Source organism: Melozone crissalis, unplaced genomic scaffold (genome assembly GCF_028551555.1).
Source record: "Melozone crissalis strain CALT ecotype California unplaced genomic scaffold, PUWL_Pcris_2 ptg000045l_1, whole genome shotgun sequence".
Classification (NCBI taxonomy): domain Eukaryota; kingdom Metazoa; phylum Chordata; class Aves; order Passeriformes; family Passerellidae; genus Melozone; species Melozone crissalis.
This window is the reverse complement of record NW_026535823.1, coordinates 16,281,659-16,299,187: the sequence shown is the minus strand read 5'-3', so window position 1 is coordinate 16,299,187 and position 17,529 is coordinate 16,281,659. Positions and strand designations below refer to the sequence as shown.

The 17,529-nt window shown below is 39.3% G+C and overlaps 1 protein-coding gene across 1 annotated transcript in view; it reads right to left on the bottom strand.

Moving 5' to 3' along the window:
- The window catches only part of ABCA4 (ATP binding cassette subfamily A member 4), a 59,945-nt gene that overhangs the window by 12,360 nt on the left and 30,056 nt on the right, over positions 1-17,529 (bottom strand). Inside the window, exons 17-32 of the mRNA XM_054285760.1 lie at positions 15,515-15,613; positions 14,337-14,561; positions 11,778-11,955; positions 10,341-10,472; positions 9,594-9,733; positions 8,503-8,640; positions 8,058-8,245; positions 7,026-7,116; positions 6,230-6,435; positions 5,740-5,788; positions 4,978-5,219; positions 4,435-4,559; positions 3,707-3,805; positions 2,504-2,693; positions 1,679-1,773; positions 744-776 (exon numbers count right to left, since the gene is read on the bottom strand). Coding sequence (XP_054141735.1) covers positions 744-776; positions 1,679-1,773; positions 2,504-2,693; positions 3,707-3,805; positions 4,435-4,559; positions 4,978-5,219; positions 5,740-5,788; positions 6,230-6,435; positions 7,026-7,116; positions 8,058-8,245; positions 8,503-8,640; positions 9,594-9,733; positions 10,341-10,472; positions 11,778-11,955; positions 14,337-14,561; positions 15,515-15,613 — 2,230 coding nt within the window. The remainder of the gene's footprint in view (positions 1-743; positions 777-1,678; positions 1,774-2,503; positions 2,694-3,706; positions 3,806-4,434; positions 4,560-4,977; positions 5,220-5,739; positions 5,789-6,229; positions 6,436-7,025; positions 7,117-8,057; positions 8,246-8,502; positions 8,641-9,593; positions 9,734-10,340; positions 10,473-11,777; positions 11,956-14,336; positions 14,562-15,514; positions 15,614-17,529) is intronic.

Here is a 17,529-nt window from a genome sequence, read left to right as displayed (position 1 = left end):
TACCAGCCAGTACATAATGATAAATACTACTGTACAAGAGGAACTGAAGTCTAATCCCATAGAAAGCAATGCTTGCACATGAAGCAGACATTCTGTGAAGAAAGGCAGTCATCCAGCTGCTATCTTTGAAGTGAAATCCTACCACTGGTGAAAAATGAAATAAGTATGTGCTTCAGGCTAACCAGCTTCTTTCAAAGCTTAGTAACTGCAGAGTAGATATCACACACTGGGATTAGCTGCTGTCTCTACCTAAAGAAAAGAACTAGTGGAATCTGGTTTCTAACTTCTGCTCATGTACAGAGCAGGCAGTTGTGGTTGTTACTTCTGTATTTGATAGGCTGGTGTCTAGGTTTCATCCCACTCAGGTCCCTTCTTTGGAGGGTTTATATTTTTTCTGTGGCACTAAAAAAGCTGTGTCACAGCAGTAGCACAGTATACTGTATTATTGTATCGAACCTTTTCACCACACGGTGCCCATTGGTTTGACTCCTGCAGGTAATAAAGCTCTGATAGCTCCATTGTGAGCCTCTTGCCTTCATCTCCTGCAGGGAGTTCAAACTAATACAATCTCTTGTCTTTATAAGACCCTTCCTGATCCCCAGCCTATTTCCCACTGAAGCCATGTCTTTGTTTTACAATTTCTGCCACAATTCCCCTGTCCATTTACAGAAACATTGTGAGGCTCCCTGGTTAAATACATTGTTCCTTTATTTACTACCTTAATCTGTGAATTGTTTCCTTACCTCTGCTCATTGACCCAGTATTTACTCTTCAAGCTGAAATAGACAAAGAGAATCCCTCTCAATGCACAGAACCAAAGTCAATGATATGCTAAGCTTAAATAAAACTTAAAGTTGAATTCCTATACTTTGCAGACCTCCCGTCTGCTGGTTATTACTTTGAGTTGTGGTGTTGGCAGGACTTTTGGTATTCCTTGCAGTGTGTTTTTGGCTATTTGTTTTCTGACATGATTCATCTTCAACTCATACAGAGATAAGAAAGATTCCTGAAGTGACACATACTGGGCTATTCTAATCCATAATTAATTGATTTTAAAAGATGTATCTAGAGCAATTATGACACATGCTAAGGGGAATTAGTCAAAGGCAGTCAGCACATAGCTAAAAAGGGAATTTCAGGAACTCTGCTGGGAACTGAAAAAGTAGCAAGGCCTGAATCAGAGATAACAGGCCATGGGCACTGCACAGCTAATTACCACGCAGGTCAGCTGAGGAGCTATCAGTAGAATGGATGTATCCCTGTAACACTGTCCTTTGGCTGCTCTTTAGCACTTCTGGGAAGCAAGTGATAATTAACTCAGGCAGACAGTCACACTAGTGTGGCTACAGTTCTTCAGGGAGACAAGGTAATATCTCTGCAAGGCAGCTCACCAGAGCTCTGCAGAGGCACCATTTTTGTCACCATTAACACGGCGTTCCATCAGCACTGACACTTAGCTCTGCCTATAAAGGAGAACCTGATTATACAAATAGTTATAATTGAAAATATTTAAGTCCCCTAAAAACAGCCTCTTCTAGTCCTCTATCAGAAATGTGGACATGGTGCTCAAATCTACATAATACTGTGACAAATCAGGTGTTATGTCATTATTAAATAAGAATTTAATCACCAGGTACAAAATACGAAATACGAAAAAGAAATAGAGATTTATTCCTACCTTCCTTTTATCAAAGTGGGATATGTTTTCACCAGAAAATCTGAAATATTTCTGTGGGTCATATCTTGAAGAATTTCTGTGCTGCGTTGCACTCTCTGGCAAGAAACAAAAACCTAATCAATCACAAAGAAGTTCAGAGTGTCTTAAGCTCTTAAGTGTTTGTCAGGAAGAGAAAGTCGTTTTGGTTCAGAGAAAATGCTCAGGTTCATAGTATCACTGACAGAGAGTAGGTCAATCACTTGAGGGTCATTTGTAGCCTAAACATCCTTACTTTACTAAGACCTTAGAAGAAATCAAAAAGTTTGTGATGCATGCAACACTGAAACAGGTCTTTGCAATGAAGGTCAGGGCTGCTCAAGGCTTTTTCTTCAATCTGAAAGTAGGAAATTTCAAATCAACTCAGGCTCCAGTCAAAAAAAACCAACCAATTGTGACATTTTTTTCATTCTTTTCTTTTCTCTTTCTCTCTCCCACCCTTCCCTCCTTTGAAGAAAGGCAACCTTCTAAATAGAACTGTTCTCTGGGGCAAAAGAAAATATTTTTTTAAAATTATGGGACAAATAATTCAATTTTTTTATGATTCTCTTCTACATGAAAAGTTTGCAGTTTGGATGAAAAATAGTAATCAACATTAATTTAAATGGGCAAGCTCTTCCTATACCTCTGAAACTGAATTCCAAATTCCAGCAAGTCTTGCTCTCTTGAAAAAGAATATACTCGACTCCTTCCATGTATATTAGTATGGCAAGGTACTTAGACACCGATCCCTTTTTCAGCAGTTGCCATGAAACTTTTCTACAAAGATTTATGGCACAAGGACACAACCTGTGGTGGTGGGAGGCCTCCTGCACCTGCAGGGCATTCTGGCAGCATAGTGAATTTCTTGTGAGTGCTGCACTTGCAGGAAGGTGACGGATTTTCGGGGCTCCACTCTTGGCTCAGCAGGAGGCTGCTTAGGTTAGGATGGACAGCAGGTGTGCTCCAGGCAGTTGGCATGTTATTGCATGGGTAGTTCCTGTGGACAGGTACAGAGCTTCTAGCTGTGCAGAGATAACAGTCCACAAGAACTCACAAATCTACAAAACCACAATGCCCATAACAGATATTCCCCCTCAGCTCTCATCCTGTGAGTTTTGAATAAGAACAATATTTTAAAGTATTTGGTCCACATGAATAAATATAATCTCCTCCCATATCTCTGCCAAGTTTACTGCCTTCAGCTTGCAGATAGGACAGTGAAGAAACAAAGGGATTGTGTTTGATCCCTTAGTACTGGAAATCTGCAGTGAACATATCTTTGTGAAGAAACTATCATTTTCCTTTCTCATGCAGTATCTTTTCTTATTTTAGAGTTTCCACTTTGTTTCTGCTATATCGGGTAGAGGAGAGGAACAGAAGAAGAGAGGACAACCAGGAGGATCAAATTGCTGGATATCATGGCTGGGAAAGTGTCAGGAGAATGGGAACAAATATCAAAGCATAGCAAGCCAGTGACAAATGGCTCCAAAGCAGGACTCACAGAGTAAGCAGGTAGGACAACAAAAGGTGGAGCTCGGATAACGTTGCCTTCACTTCAGAATGAGAACAGTTTCAAATCATAGACACTGTCCTATTGCCACTTCACAATCTGAGTGATTGCTAAAGTTGTTGCTTCCAAACGCACCAATGGGAACTAGAAGAACCAGAAGGGACTGATACATGGAAAGGGCCAGGGAAGCTGTAAAGATCTGGGCCTGAGGTTACTGACATACTGACATAAATTTAAGGTTGCTTAACTCTTAATACCAAGCTGCATGAGCTGGTTTCTAGTCAGTCACATTGAGCACTGTGAATAATTCTTAGTCCAGTGGCAGTGTTATCTTGCTTCTTGTTTGTTACTTTTGACCCAATATTAGATACAGCCAACAACACATCTGAAGCACTGGCTCTTGTGAACAGTCAAGCAAGCACATTCTTGTTTCACTACTCGAGTTCCACTAGAAGTATCCTGCTAGGATCTCATTCAAGAGAAATTAGCTAGCAACTTACAAAAGAGGCTGATTCTTCATACAGCGAATTCCAAATCCTGGTTTATTCAAGAAAGCATGAGTAAGGGAGACCATCTGCTCATTGCCAGGACGTTCATTGCTAAGGGAATAAGATAGGACTTTATAAAATATTTTTTCCAACTATTGTACTGTAATACACATAGCAACTAGAGGAGGACAACCATATGGCAGTACCAACTGCCCCCCTTCAAGTGCTGATCATTCAATTGTTTTATTTATTTATGTAAAAACCCGGAATGTTCTGAGATGGTTGAAAGGCTTTGGTTCTTTTCTCCTAATACTAAAGCTGACTTCTGACAAAGTCCAATTGCAGCATTCTTCAAAAAAGGCTTGAATCCTCACTGCTATTCTCTCAGTGCTGTCATAATCAGTCAGCAGAAGATGGAAAACATATTCTGCATTTTCATTTACCTGGATCTCCTGTTAGATAGGATATGTAACTATAAGTGTTGAGGTCCTGAAATGAGGTGGGAAGAGGAGAATACCGAAGTTAAAAAGATATTTGAAAGACTATTTGTAGATGTACTAGCAGTTGTATTCTCCAGCTGCACCAATTTCAAGCTATTTTAAATCTGTTGATTCCAGTGAAGTGAATCTTTTCTTACATCACAGAATGAGAAAAAAGCAGTGAGACAGGGCCCCATGATGTTAAACTCTAGGGAGACATAGGTGTATGTGTGACAGATGTACTTTAAGTGTTGCTCTTACCTGAAGAAAGTAAACTGTTGTCCATAGATCCAAGGGTGTAATGTTAAGGCAGGATATTCTCCAAATGGAGGAATAATGACTGTAAGTACTAGAGACAGCAACACAAAACTAGCAGGGAGAACAACCTGTAGGGAACAGAAAAAATTCACATTAGGTTATTGTATAAACATTGTAGACTGACATTGTACACGCCCCATAATACGTGTAAACAAAGGAAGGAAAGTGGGAGCACTCAGATCCATTCTGGTTTAACTCCCGAACATCAACAATTAATTTCCAGCCCTTTTGCTTAAAATTCTGGTTGTCATAGAACTGCATTACATTAAAATAAAACACTGGGCTAATAGTAATAGAATCATGAACTTGGTGCAGTTGGTAGACTCCACGCAGAAAGAAATAAAAGAGGCAAAAGAGTTGGAATCATAACTGCACTGTTACCCATTTGCAGCACCTCTATTGCTTTCCATAGGGCCATCATTGCTGGAAAGACAGTGTTGAGAATGTTGTGGGAAAGAACCTGGAACAGCACAAGTTAGTCAATACCTGTGCTAGGAAGTCCTTGAGGCTGCGGGAGGCGTGGTGGAAGCGTTTGATGAGCAGTGCTTTGATCTGCTGCTGTACAAGCTGAAAGCCTTTATACTGTCGGGACCCCTTGCCTTCATTTTGATCTCCTGGTTTGCCTACTGGCATTCGAGAGGTGTCACTGGTTTTCAGGGCTGCTTGTTCAGCTGTTTTGTTCTCAGTAGGAGTTTTGGCAAGAGCAGAACCATTTTCTTGAGCATCTCCTACGTTATGATGAGAAGCATCAGAGAAGACACTTTATCTTCCATACATGAAGTAGCACAGTCATTTTAATGAGGTCCAGATTTTACCAACCATATATATCCTATCTCCAGATTGCTTTAATTACAACTGTTGCATCGTGGTTGTATTTAGTGACATCATATAGGTTAATTCTCCTCTTACTCAGCAGGATGAACAGTTTAATCACCTAAGTAGTTTATGGACTAATAGTCAGCAAATTACTTTTTATACAACTGCTAAAACCATTGACATCTGGGTGCTTGACACTCTACTTTTATTTGCATAAAGAACCTCATCCAATCTAAATAGAAGTCTTTCTGCTGACCTAATCTTTATTTTTCAGCTATCATGCCAGGCCTTAAAACCAGATATTTGCTGACAGAATTTATTTTGTCAAGAACACATAAACACTGAAAGTTCTGAAACTCCTCTTCATAAAGTGCTCAGAATAAAAAGCAGTCCCAAGAACAGTTAATCAAATATGGATTTGTGGATCTCTACCTGTTTTTTGCATTTCAGGGTCAGCTTCTGCTGTCACCTTTAGGAAAACCTGCCACAGAGAAATGCATTTTCTGGTTAGGAAAAGAATAGCTACAATAACCTGACCTTCAGAACACAATACATCATACTTCAAAATAAAAGAAGAAAATTTGGATATATTTTCAGTACTTCATATTATTATCAATAATCAGCTCTCTTAAGAAATACCTCAGAAAATAAATGAACAAAAATACAAAAAAAAAAAAAAAAAAAAAAAAAAGTATGCATTTCAGGCTAATGAGTCTGGCTCCACGAGGCTACAATGAATTAAGGGCTGGATCCTTTCTCTAGGCCCTTCTCAAAGATTTTATGAATGTGCCACAGCTTACAGGACTTGATTTTGAAGGAAATTTTAGGAATTAGAAATTAACTGTTTAAGAACAGGAATAGCCTCAGTAAACATTTTGGGTGCTTATGGTGAGGTCAGCAGGTACTTTAATCTGTCTGTTACCTCTTCAAGTGGTGTGTCTGAAACTCCAAAACTGCTGAGTCCCAGGTCATCCAATGTTTCTTCCAGTTCTCTGAAGAGACTGGCATAAGATCGTTGTTTAAAATTTTTATTGGGCAAAAGATAAATGAGCTCTTGACCAATGCTTTCAATTAATTTTGCTTCTGGGATATGATGGTGGATTACTTCTGCTAGCTCATTTAGATCTCCTGTGAAAAGTCAAAAGAGTGTTCATAGAATGAATATTTAACCATATTGAGCATGGTTTCAAAAGCTGTTGTTTGCACTAAAAGAGTACTGTTCTATTACATAACTCACAAATACCTCAGTTAATTCTGCACTAGACTGGGCTATGTTGTTAATTATGCTTTGGAACTTCATAGCAGGAAACTATACCAGGTTTGTTAATAAAGCACAACCAAATCTTCAGGAATATCTACTTAAATTCTTATCTTATGCAGAAAAGCCAAAATTACTTTTTCTTCTGAGAAAGTCTATTTCCTTGCTGTAGATATGCTTCAGTTTTTATTTAAAAATTACACAAAACTCAACACCATACTTGTAAAGCAAACAAACTTCCATTTCATCATCTGTACTTGAGACCACATATACACAAAAAAGGGTCAATGGCAAGCAAAACCACAAAGAACCCTTATTAAATTCATGTTACAGCAGAATACAAACGTTAGACACAAGGACCAAAGAAGTGGGCCCTTGCAGCATTGATCTTTAAGACAAGATTGCAGCATAACAGGAGACATAGCTATGTGCTGGAATGCTGAATCATCCTGCTTCTTACCATCCAGTTCCAGCTCTGGAGATCCTTCTTCACCCCTGTGCACACAGCTGGAACAGGAGCAGGAGCACTGAGATCCACAGCTACAAAATGACTAGCATGGACAAGCAAGAGAGCAAAATATTAAAGTCCTTCAGACACACTCAAAACAGGATGTAAAGGCTGTCAATATTTGAACAGCTTGAGCCAATGAAAAATATGTCATATCCAGAGCATCTTGAATGCACTATACTGAAAATCATCTGAATACTGGATTGAGCAATGCAGGAAACATAAATCCATCTGCACAAATCAACTCTAAACTGCCTACAGGATACCTAGGGAATGCAATCAGCAGAGGCCATGAGTGTTCAGATTGTGTTGCCACTAGGACTGGAAGCACTATGTCAACAGAAAGCACCCAGAACCCTACTTTTCAAGCTGTGAGAGGCTGGTTTAGCTATGGACAAATGTAGACTTTTCTGGTGTCTGAGCCATTACCAGACTATCTGATATTTAAAATCAGTGTACTGCAAAAGTAAGAGTCAGAAACACCTGTATATGGACAAAAGCAACCCGAGAGCTGGAGCTGTTCAGCTTGGAGAAGAGAAGGCTCCAGAGAGACCTAAAGAGGGCTACAAATGAACTGGATAGGGACTTACAACCATGTAGCGATAGGACAAGGGGGAAAAGCTTTAAACTGAAAAGGGGTAGATTTAGATTAGGTATTAGGAGGAAATTCTATACTGTGAGGGCACTGGAACAGGTTGCCCAGAGATGCTGTGGATGCCCCACCCTGGAAGTGTTCAAGGCCAGGCTGGATGGGCTTTGACCAACCTGGTCTAGTAGAAAGTGTCTCTGCCCACAGCATGGGGGTTGGAACTAGATGATCCTTAAGGTCCCTTCCAACCCAAACCACGCTAATATGATATTCATAATTATATAATCATATGATTACCTGCAGTTTTGTACACAGTGTCAAGAGGCACTTAAGTGCTTTCTACCTTGGTGCAGTGCAAGTGTTACTCAGATTAAACATACTACACTCATACTTACTGTAGCCCTTCCCATTTTTGTGGTTCTCATTTTGCGAACAAGGGTGAGATAAAAGCCAGAGCCAAAAGAGTTCTTTAGGAATACAGGAGAGCCTGAGCAGAAGAGTTTCCCTTGGGATATGATGGCTACTCTGTCTCCAAGGATGTCTGCCTCATCCATATGATGGGTTGACAGGATAATAGTTCTGCCTAGAAGGAACAAGGAGGAATATTCAAGGCATGAACTCTCTCTGGAACTCAAAACTGTGTTTAGCTTTTTGGCAATTATTTCTCTGCATCAAGGTCAGTCCCATGTTTGCCACAACCATTCTGTTCAAAGAATCTTGTTTGCTTGTATTCATATCCCACTACTCATGACAGTTTACACAGGAGGCACATACTGCATCTATGACAAGTTTAAAAAATCCCACCAAAAAAATAAAACAGTTTCTACTCTCAAATCTTACCTGGGCGATATTTCAGCAGAAGATCCCAGATAGATCGCCTGGAATATGGATCAACTCCAGAAGTGGGCTCATCCAAGACTACCACTTTTGCTTCACCCACAAAAGAAATGGCAACAGACAGTTTCCTTTGCATTCCACCTACCAGAGGACAAACACAGCCAGGAGCATAAGATAAGTTCTATAAGTCATAGGGATGTAATTAAAATTGCTTTTTGGTGTGCAGACAAACTGCTACAAATAAAATTAAACCCATCCTAAGACACATTTCTGCAAAGATAAATTAATAGTAATTTTTCCTCTGAAATTCAAACCAGGTTGTTTATACATATATAAGTAATACATATTTTCCATCTACACATCGCATTTGCTGCTTCTTGCCAGAAGCAAAAGCAGGAAGATATGAGGTTTTCATGTTCTTTCATGAAACTAACCAACTTTTTTTTTTTTTAGAGTTGCAATCAGGACAAAGTAGGATAATAACAGATGGCTGTTTGTTCAAATCAGCCTTTGAATCTGAAAGTGAGAGTTATTCAAATACACTATGTGCATTTGTACCTTCAGAATGGAAGAAACTACTCCTACCAAATAATACAGTACTATGGAGCACAGATCCATACAGTGGGGCAGAATGACAGTATAGTATTTCATTTGCCTTGAAATAATAGGAGGCTTTATTTTGTTTTGCTTGTTATATTAATCAATTTTTATACATATATTTATATTATTTTAAAACTAATAGCTTCAAGTATATTTGAATTTGTTGCATATTTATTAGACATAGAAGCCTTAGGGCCAGGTTGTGCCAGCTTTACTATTTGTACAGATCAATTTACTCCTTGAAAAGAAAGCATCCTCCCAGTCCACATTGATATGTCAGAATATGGCCTCAAATATGTAACTTGATCAATAATTGCCAAAAGGCCAGGATGGGGCTACAACAACCTAGTCTAGCAGAAGGTGTTCCTGGCCATGAGAAGGGGTTGGAACTAGATAATCTTTAACATCCCTTCCAACCCAAACCATTCCATGATTTTATGAGAGACAAAGAAAAGGCAGCAGGACTAAACATCTTAGAAAATTCTTGTGGGCACCTGACAAATTCTGAGATTCTTCATTTCTTTTATGGGTGAGGCCCATGTCTTCCAGCATTGTTTCTAGTTCTTGTTCAGCTTCTTCCCTGGATCTTCCTTTCAGTTGAGAATAAAACAAGATGTGCTCTGCTACAGTAAGGCTGTGACAGCAGACAAAAAGGCAGGAAGGCGCGTTAAATGAATAAACTGTTTTTATTCACGAGCAGCAATAAATTCACTCTAGCTTTATCTTGCTAAAGGAAGAGAGGTTGCATTACCCTAAAAGATCTTCTTTGGGATCAACACACTTCACTTGGAGGTCATAGTCTCTTTCTTTGCCTTTTCAAAGCAGAACCTGCTACTAAAGGAACAGGTATAGCAGGTATCAAACCATCCATTTATGAGAATAAAATGTAAGAGAGTCTGTTGCTGAGGTAAACACAAACTAATGGAAGTGAAGCTGGAAATCACCAGAGAAGGCAGTAAGTGATTGAATGGTAGTAAGAAATGAGCATAAAAATATCCTGCTACTGCACTGTCAATTTGGAGTTTTTTGCTTTAGTGGTCCTAAATTATAGTGCATGACCCTCCAGGATAACTCCTGCTAGCCTACAATGCAAAAGAAAACACCAGGAGCAGTGTTATTTTCCTAAGAAACTTTGTTCCCAGTGAAATGATGCAGGGGATTTCTCCTGCTTTGGCGCTGGGGATTCTCACACATGCAGACTGGGATGCTTCTCCTTGAAGGAAATATGGAGCGACACTTACTGGTTGAACAGGATGTTGTGCTGAGGGCACATCCCTAATCTGTGCCGAATGGAGTCCATGTGAGTCTGGATGTCCAGGCCACCAACCAGCACAGTTCCAGACGTGGGAGGGAAGAGACCTGTCAGTATCGACCTGGGAAAACAAAATGAGGAAATGCCCCCTCTTCTGTCTCTCTGTGCTAGATAAGGAAGCTACATTACATGATTCCACTAGGTGGAGCATGATGACTTCTTACCATAGGCCTTGACGAAACCACCCCAGTGGAAGGCATGTATGTAAGCACTCTTGATGTGCTACAGAGAATCTGATGGATCTGCTAATGTCATTTTTGATACAACTGTCTAGATGGTTCTGGCTTCCATCAAGAAACTGTTTTAGTTCAGCATGTTACATCAACCCTAGATATAAATGGGTCTAAAATCAGTAGGCTCAGCAGGATGAAAAAAGAATAATGGTTTGAGGTCTCTGGCCATGCTGACTCATCCCCTAAATCTTTATTTTCTGTAAACTACAAGACCAAATGTTATGTTGTAAATGGGTGGCATCTCTTAATAGATTTGGGTGATTAGTGGATTTTTCAGTCTAAAAAATTTAAAGCAATAAAAAAATTTGTTTTTATAGAATAAACCCCCTCAAATTACAAAACATTCCAGCAGATTAGGATGCTTTTACTTTGGGTTGAACATATTCCTTGTGAAACAATTTAAAAAATCATGAGGCAATTTAAAGTGCCTTTGAAATAAAAGTGTTTTAATTGAAAAATCCTGAAGTATTCTGCTGTGAGAAATCACAATGAAATACATTTAATTCTTTCAACATTTGGTGAACTTGTCACAGATTTATAAAAGGTCTTGTTCACCAATGAATCCTATCTTGCCAAATAAGGTTCTGTATAAAGAAAATTAAACATCCTTGAAGTCCAGCTTCCTGGGATGCTTGGTTTCTAGGACTAGAGGAACATTTTTAATCTGGACATGGATCTTGCATGCATGTAGCCATTTTATTTAAAGAGGGCCTGTATTTTATACTTCTTTGAACACAGACCAATAGATGTGACTGACCTAGAGCCAGTCAGAGAAACCAAGAACATGTGGAATGTAGTGGCTTGAAAATTTTTTCTTTCAACCAGAAATCCTTCTCTTTCTTCACCTATGGTAGTTTGGCCATGGGAAATGAATTCTGGGGGAGAGAATTGCTTCCTTTCCTCTGGACTTTCACTTGTTTGTGTCATGCGTGACTTCCCTCCCAGGGCTTTAACTAATCCAGAATATCTCCTTTATGCCTAGGGGCAGCATTTCCCTGTCTGGAAAAGGCCTAATGCTGTGTGTCAAGCCAGCTGCAGGGGTGGTAGAGAGACAAGGGAAGAGTGAAAAGAAAAGACTGCCCCAGTAAAAGAGCACTGCCCTAGATTTGCTTCTTGTAAAAGAAGAGACTTACATGGTAGTTGTCTTTCCTGCTCCATTGTGACCAAGGAAGGCTGTGATCTGACCCTCATAAAAAGTAATATTTATCCCATCTACTGCTGGTTTGGGCCTGTTTGCAAAAATCTTCACCAGGTTCTGAATGCACACTCCTGGAATCAATCCTGCTGGCTCGGGCTCAAAGAAGGCATTTACTTGAAAGGCAAGAAATCAAAAATGAAAAGAGAATAAAAGCACCTGTTTTAATCCTAGTTCTGATGATGACAACGCATCAGTAAATGCAGAAGCAATAGCACATACCCAGCATAATAACTGTGTTCCAAGGCCAGATTCTCCAAGTCGCACCAGCAATAAACTAAGGCCAGATTTCTAATTGCAGTGCAATTTATTTAGATTTACCCTCATATCTATGAGAGGAGAAGCAGAGCCCAGAATTGTGGTGGTCTGTGGGGAGGTAACTCATTGGGCCAGGGGAAACTGAACATGCTTTCTGTTCTCATTGTGTAGCAAGAAGATTATTGGGAATTGTTTTCTGGAAATACTTAGATAGGCAGAGAGATTACATTAAACAAGCAGCAGGTTGCTTTTCTAGCTGGGCTGAAATCTGTCATTCAAATAATTTGCCCAGCTGTGCATTCTTTGACCATGATGCTTAAAAAACCTCCCCCAAACACAAACAAAACACAACAACAAAAAAATTTGCCTTTAATCCTGGTAGGTGAAATTTACCCCATTGCTGAGAACAGGTCAGGATTTAGATAGTACCTAACATGAGCACTACATGAGATAGCTTTCTCTCAGGATTAAAAATGCATTATTGCAAATAGGATCATTAAGACATTTTATTGCACCAGCTTCTAGACAAAACAAACTTCCTTTGAAGTAAATTAAGCCCTTGGGCAATGTGAATTATGAGAGTTGAGAAATTGAAACTAAAGACCCTGTCCACTTTTGTTTACACAGAATGCTTTGGGCTTTGTAGAAGGCTTATTTTGCAATTGCAGTTTACTTAAATTGTTCAGTACCCAGCAGGCCTGTGTGGAGAGCAGCCAACGTCAGCTGGGCAAAACCAGCCCCACATCCACCAGCAGCTTATGTGACTGTCATTATTGTCACCAGCAGGACTCAGGAAAAAGTTCCAAATTTGTTTTACATGAGAGAACATGTATTATTGTAATAATCAATTGAGAATGGGTAGCACTATTTTAAATAAAATTATTTTGATGAGTAACTTTTCTTTTGACTTGTGAAAAGAATCTAGGTTTCCATTTACCTTGCTGGGACAAATACAAACATCTCTTTATTCACAAAAGTTCACATGGAGTCTGGCTAGATAGTTACCCATATACTGGCAATTGAAGCACCTTCCTTGGTTTTATATGTGTCATAATCTTGTCTGCAAAACTCACTGGCAAGTTATGAGGCAAATTCTGCGATGATTTCCCCCAGTATCTGCTTTGCATCACCTGAAGGACACTGGTGGAAGGTTGAGCTCCCTTTTTTTGTGATTCATATTTCTCTATTTTGATCCTACATCCTCATTGTCATTGAACTGTACTAGGTCTGCTCTTGGCTTCTCCTCATGCCTCCCAGTTCCTGGGTGGCTGAAAGGGAAGACAGGTTTGGTTTTTTTTGTGCAGTGACAGGCAGAAAGCCCTTCCTTTGTGGCTGTGGAGCAGCTGGAACCTGGGAACTAAGGAGTAAAGCACCAAAAAGATAAGGCAGCACTAGGAGAAGATTGGCTGAAATAACCTTTAACCTCAGCCTGTCTTTTTCCTTTGAAGTCCTGTCCTGTTTCCATTCACCCTGAATGCATGTTTTCAGTGCCTACGTGAGGAGCTCTGATGACCCCACTTTTATCTCTTGCTTTTCAAGAGAGTCAGAAAGGGCTCAGAGCTGCCTGTAGCAGTTACTTGTGCTACAGAATCCACATGCATTCCTCTGAGCATCTCATACAGAAAACTCCTCTGGCTCACCACAAAAGAAGACATTGGGGCTTGAAAACAAGACAGGTCATTCAGGAATTCTTAGGTGATGGCTAATGTCAGCATCAGAAAAGGCTGCAGACAGACACACAGAGCGCTTCAGATAAATCCCTTTGAAACCAGCCCTTTCCTACTGATGTAAAACACACTAAAGATAGGCAAAAAAAAAAAAAAAAAAAAAAGGGGAGGTACTAAGAGGGAAGAACATTCCCCTCAGCATATTTTTATTGAAGTCATGGCTCTGTTTAATTTTAAAGAGTCAATGTATATGGCTCTGAGGCTTCCCTCAGCAAGAAAACTAACTTGCCAAAGAAACGTCCTGCATTTTTATGATAAAAAAAAGTTAAGGAGCTCTTCTGGGAGCCAGCTGTCTTAAGTGTAGTGGCTAAAATATTCTAAGGGATGATGAATGTAGAGGAATAAATAAGAGTCAATGTCTCTCTCGTGCTTAGCTCTGGCAGTTATATGCAATCACCTACTGGGTCCCCTCTAGCTCTTGTGGCTTGGCTCCAATCACTGCTATGTCTAGTTTGGTCTGAAGTACAATGAGTACAGTATCTCAGAATACTCAGGTTACTCTCTCTCCTTACTATTAATTTCATCTTTGTCCTGGGCATCTGTCTTAGGCTTCCCCTGCTCGCCGGGTTCTTTTTCTCGTTTGTGTTTACATTGTTTGTTTTTACCATCCTTCTTCCCCTGGCCGTCACTCTTTTCTTCTGTTTTTTCAGGTTCTTCAGATTTATTTGAGTTGTTTTCATTTTTTTCCCTTTCCATGGTCTTCTGATCCACACAACCTTCTGACTCTGGACTTTTTTCTATATAAACCAAAAGTAATCAAGATTTAATTAACAAAAATTTAATATCCCTAGAGGTATTTTGAGGAAAAAGAAATAGCCCTAAGCCTTGAGCTTTTCAAGGGCTTTGTAGAAGACAGGATGATATAACAATCAGCACAATCAGGCTACTTGAGATAATAATAGAATAATTTAGATCAGAAATGACTTCCAAAGACTTCCTGTTCAATCCTCAAAAAATATGGCCAATTCAGATCATGGCAACTATCTCCAAAGATAGAGATTTCACAACCTTTCTGAACAATCTGTTGTAGTGCTCTAGCTACCTTCATGGTAATGACTTTTTTTCTTATATTGAATCTGAATTCCTGTTTTCCAGCTTATATCCATTGCCTCTCATCCTTCCACTAGACACATCTGACAAGTCTAGCTCTTTTGAGCTTTCTCTCTTCAGGCTGAGCTGACACAGCTCTCTCAGCATCTTGTACGTGACATGCTCCAGCTCCTAATCAACTTGCTGGCTCTTTACTGAGCTTATTCACATTGGTACAAGGGTGGCATAGATTATGATCTTGCTTAGAAACAGAAAGTAAACAGACTTAAATGAGTGTCAAACTATATAGAAAAGAGTAAGGTTTAGAAAAGTAGGGAACCTCAGTGTAAGATTAACATTTAATGGATGTTGTGCTGAGCAGTAAGAACTCCTTGAATGTCTCAAAAGGTGTTGGTTACAGAGTGAGGATTTGATGCTGCTTGTTAAGCCAGGCCTTAAATGCTCTCAGATGGAACAGTGACTCACCTCTAATGACTCTAATGACAGCACACCACTCCAAGTTCAAAAGCACTTGCCAAGACTCCCAGTGTATGGCAGTCTCTCACCTTTGCAGCAGGCCAGATAATGGAAATATTATGCAGTCACCTTTAAGCAGATCAGTGAAGTTATTTCTAAAAACCAAAGTTTTAAAAGAACTCACCATCAGCAGTTGCTGTTTTCTCAGCTTCTGGGCTTTTGGAGCCAAGCCAATAGGATTCCAGCAGAGGGAAATACCAAGGCTGTGGTAGCCCATAGTTCCCTAAAATAAAAATAAGTAGGTGAAGTGCACTTCATAACCCCATTCTGCAGTAGGTACAAATTCATCTAAGCAAAGTCTAAATATAAACACTTGCAGTCCTAGTGTTGCATATCAGAAGGTGAAACCATGTACCAAGTAGTTGATAGAACAGATTTTGTTAACAGTTTTTTTTTCTTTTGGACAGCAGTAAAATATTCCAAAAATGTGACTTGCCTTACCTTGTCTTAAGTAGAAAGTAGCTTAATTGCAGAATAAAGCTATGCCCTGAATCCTTACCAACCAGGCAGCAACTCACTGCTTAAGGTGGGATCCCAGCCTCACTCAGGGACTTTCTTTTAATGCCCATTTAACACTTGAGGCTTGTCATGACTGAAAAGCTTTTTAAATTTACACTTATTACCCTGGGGCTGAATTTACAACTGGTAATGAGAAAAGACACACTGACTGTTATTTCAGCACACAGACTTTCAGGAAAAGTGACAACAGTGTAATCCTCTTCTTAAACAATCATGGGCTTTTTTAGTTACAGGTTAATTCAGTTTGGATAAGAGACAGCACAGTAACATTACCAGTTCTTGGCAGGTCAGACCAGACTTACTGGAAGTCAACACTGCTTTCCTGGATCATATTGATTTATAGAATGCAGGAATTTGAGCTTCTATGTTTAAAACTGGCATCTTTGTAACCCAAGATGTTACTTGCCTTGTGTTACTTATTCAAAACAGGCATGGGGATCTGTGATGCTCATAAAAAGATGGTCAGTTTTATTAATTGTAAACCACTGCTTATGAAAGTGTCTTCTTACTTCTGAATTAAGAGAAACTACTTGTGTTTCAGCCAACCACTTGTACTCCTATTCATGCACAGAAATGTTCTGTCTGCATTCACAAACAGTTTGCCTTCCTATGGACTGGATTATTCCCCTCTGAAACTGGTGGCTAAAAAAAAACAGCTTCTCATTCAGGATGATTGCAAATCCAAGTGAAATTTGTTATGCAGCAGAATGCTTGAATAGCCAAAGGGCCATTGTGCCAATGGGTGGCTGGTTTCTGAGCAGATGTGAGCAGGACAAGAACCAGAGGGTTCAAGGAATTATCCAGGGAATTCCTGTACTAACCTCAAGTAGTACAGCATTGATTTGGCAGGGCTGCATATGTGTGACAGAGAAATGCTAAGAGAAATTCTATTGAAAGAGAGTAGCAGAAAGACAAGACAGAGAAAATACTGGGAGCAAGTGAAGCTACTAACTAGAAGCCTAAAAGATGCTTCTTTTGTGTAAAGTGCTGACAGAAAAAAATTTGGAACTGCAGTTCACATGCAGCAGTAACAAACTGATGAAAAGAAAGCTCACTTGCTTGTACAGCATAAGAGTTGGCAGTTATTATATTGCAACAATATTAAATATGAAGCAAGATAACCATTTAAGCTAGAAGAACAAATATTAATATTTTTTTTCCCACAGAAGGTTCCAGAATTTTGTAATTGATAACAAAGAAAGTCCTTCTGTGACTTTGTACTAGAATCATGACTTCCATTTAGAAACAAAATAAATCCACACAGGAACTTTCACAACTGCCAATGACACAGCATGTGTCTTAGGAAACAGTGCCATCCTCTAAAAAACAGTTTGCATAATGTGGCCAAAGTAGATATGTGAATTAGAAAATCTAATCTACTGTCAAATCCATATTTTTAAAAATTTAAAGAAATCTCACTAGAAATGGTTTAAACTCTTCAAAAGAAAAGTATGTACACAAATTGGATTTTAACAGATGATGTTTTTGTAGATTTATTTTCTATTTAAATTATAAAACAGGACTAGAAATCACATCCTCCTTTTTACTCTTCCTTCTTCATTCTTTTCAGGAATAAAACAGGAGAGAGAAAAAAGAAAGAGGGAAAAGTGGAAGTCCTTA